This window comes from Buceros rhinoceros, unplaced genomic scaffold (genome assembly GCF_000710305.1).
Source record: "Buceros rhinoceros silvestris isolate BGI_N320 unplaced genomic scaffold, ASM71030v1 scaffold16569, whole genome shotgun sequence".
Taxonomy (NCBI): domain Eukaryota; kingdom Metazoa; phylum Chordata; class Aves; order Bucerotiformes; family Bucerotidae; genus Buceros; species Buceros rhinoceros.
The window spans coordinates 43,018-45,042 of NW_010431323.1; the positions used below are offsets into that span (position 1 = coordinate 43,018).

The 2,025-nt window shown below is 42.4% G+C and overlaps 1 protein-coding gene across 1 annotated transcript in view; it reads right to left on the reverse strand.

The window, feature by feature from the left end:
• STARD9 (StAR-related lipid transfer (START) domain containing 9) overlaps positions 1–2,025 on the reverse strand; it is a gene marked incomplete at its 5' end in the record, with an annotated part of 21,049 nt that overhangs the window by 3,177 nt on the left and 15,847 nt on the right. The window contains 3 exons of the mRNA XM_010143404.1: positions 180–322; positions 935–1,040; positions 1,636–1,782. Coding sequence (XP_010141706.1) covers positions 180–322; positions 935–1,040; positions 1,636–1,782 — 396 coding nt within the window. The remainder of the gene's footprint in view (positions 1–179; positions 323–934; positions 1,041–1,635; positions 1,783–2,025) is intronic.

Sequence of the window (2,025 nt, forward strand, 5' to 3'; positions counted from 1 at the left end):
TGCAGCCGTCTCGGCTGACCCCCTCTGCTGCTCACCATTCAACACGGCGCAGCGTGTCCTGCTGTAACTGACAAATGGGTAACTGCTGCCCGTTTAGAACAAGGCTTGCCTCACCCGTTTTTGTGACAACTACCAGTAGGAATTATAGACATAAGTCACAACTCTGCTTATTTTCTTACCTCAGTGGTAGCATTAGCCAAGATATGTTTGGATAAATCTTGGTATTCCTTTGTTGAAGAGGAGCTGACAGAAATAGTTACTCCATGAGTGAACCTACAGCTGACGCTACTAGAAGGAAGAGATGGCTGAATTCTGCCGGCTTCTGCAGGAAACAAAAAAGCCACAGGAGAATGAAAAACAATAAAAAGGAAACCCACCACTATTCTTCAGATAGTTGTATGGTCTTAAACCCTGTGCTGGAGCACCCAATGCTCCTGAGGAAGGACTGGTACCATCCCCTGCCTAGACAACCCGTGTAGTGGTAATTACACATCAGTTGCATTTTGCATTACTTAATTGTAATGGTTATTCCCACACAGAAGCTAACAAAAATAACCTGAAGAACAGGCAACATCAGTCTTGAGGATAAAAACAAGAACTTGCAGGTACAATCCTATCCTTGGCAGCTTTCACCACCCATCCCATGGTTCCTTGGCCCATGCAAAGCATTAGTCTCATCCTCTCACAACACTGTACTTTTTGATGTTACCACATCAAAAGACCAACATCAGAGGGACCAAATCACTGTGCACTTTTTCAAGAAATTCTAAGCAAGCTTTGGCTGGTTGACAGTATTTTTTCTCAAGTCATATGATGGTAGGGGCAGCCTCAAAATACTGAGAATCAAATTAGATTTTTATTTGTATAAATGACAAATATTGTTAGGCTTTGGGATACAACTCAAGCATATGTTTGAGACATACTTTTTACTCACCAAATGTTGAATCCCTCTGTAGTTGCTCTAGCACAAAAAGCTGACTATTTCTAACAGCTGAACGACCTCGTGAATCTCTTGAAAGGGAACCATTTCCAGAAGAAACCTGATTTAAGAAGGAGCAGAAGTAAGTGGAAGCTTTTGGTGTGAACTGGGAAAAATAAATTGTTACATAGCAAGTGGAATATTCATAGCAAATCTGCCTTACAAGGTTGGAAGTGTCTCTTTATCACAAAGTAGCTCTCCTTTGCATTTCCCCTGGTTATGAAGTGACACCTTGACACAGGAATTTCAGCAAACCACGCGTAAGGAGCTAGCGCGGGTCAGGAAAGTTCATGTTCACACACACAAGCTCTTAAGTCATCATTGAGGGAGGCATGCTGAGAATACCAGATTCTGGTTTATCACAAGAAAAGGCCTGTTTCTAAAACGTTTGACAAATAGTGGCATTGCTGACAATAGTAACACTTTCTTTTATCTGTGAGTTTAAGAAAAAAAAGCATCACTGTTCTCTTCTGTTATACGATAATGTTCCCTCCACCCTCTATCACCCCTCTGTGTACTAGTGACACGAACTTGTCCTGCTTGATAGCTGTGATGGAATACGAACCATCTCAGAAAGGGTTTCTGTTCTTACATTCTCTCTCTGTCACTGCTGAAGCATCAGGAGACATCAGTCTCACAGGCCAGCTGTTTCTCACCTGTCCTTCCTGGCTGCTGAGGTTACTCGCAGTAAACGTAGCGGTGTTACTGCTGTTGTAACCAGATGATGGGCCAGAGGAGAGGCTGAGGCTGGAGTCTGTGCATAAAGTGCTTGTGCTTGCAAGAGTCTTCAGCCTTGCTTCTTCCTGTAATAGGTATCACAGTATCACAAACAAACCAAATCACCCAGAACTTACCTTGCACAACAGCTAATCAAATCAATGATAATAGCATTGAAAGAGGAATAAGTCAGTCAAATGTCTTTCAAGGAGAGTTACAGGACAAGGGCTGTTGCCATACAGAAAGTATTAAATAAACAGGCTAATCTGAAAGCCTAAGATTATATAAACCATAGAGTGACGTATAGGCTGGGGAAATGCAGCTGCTGC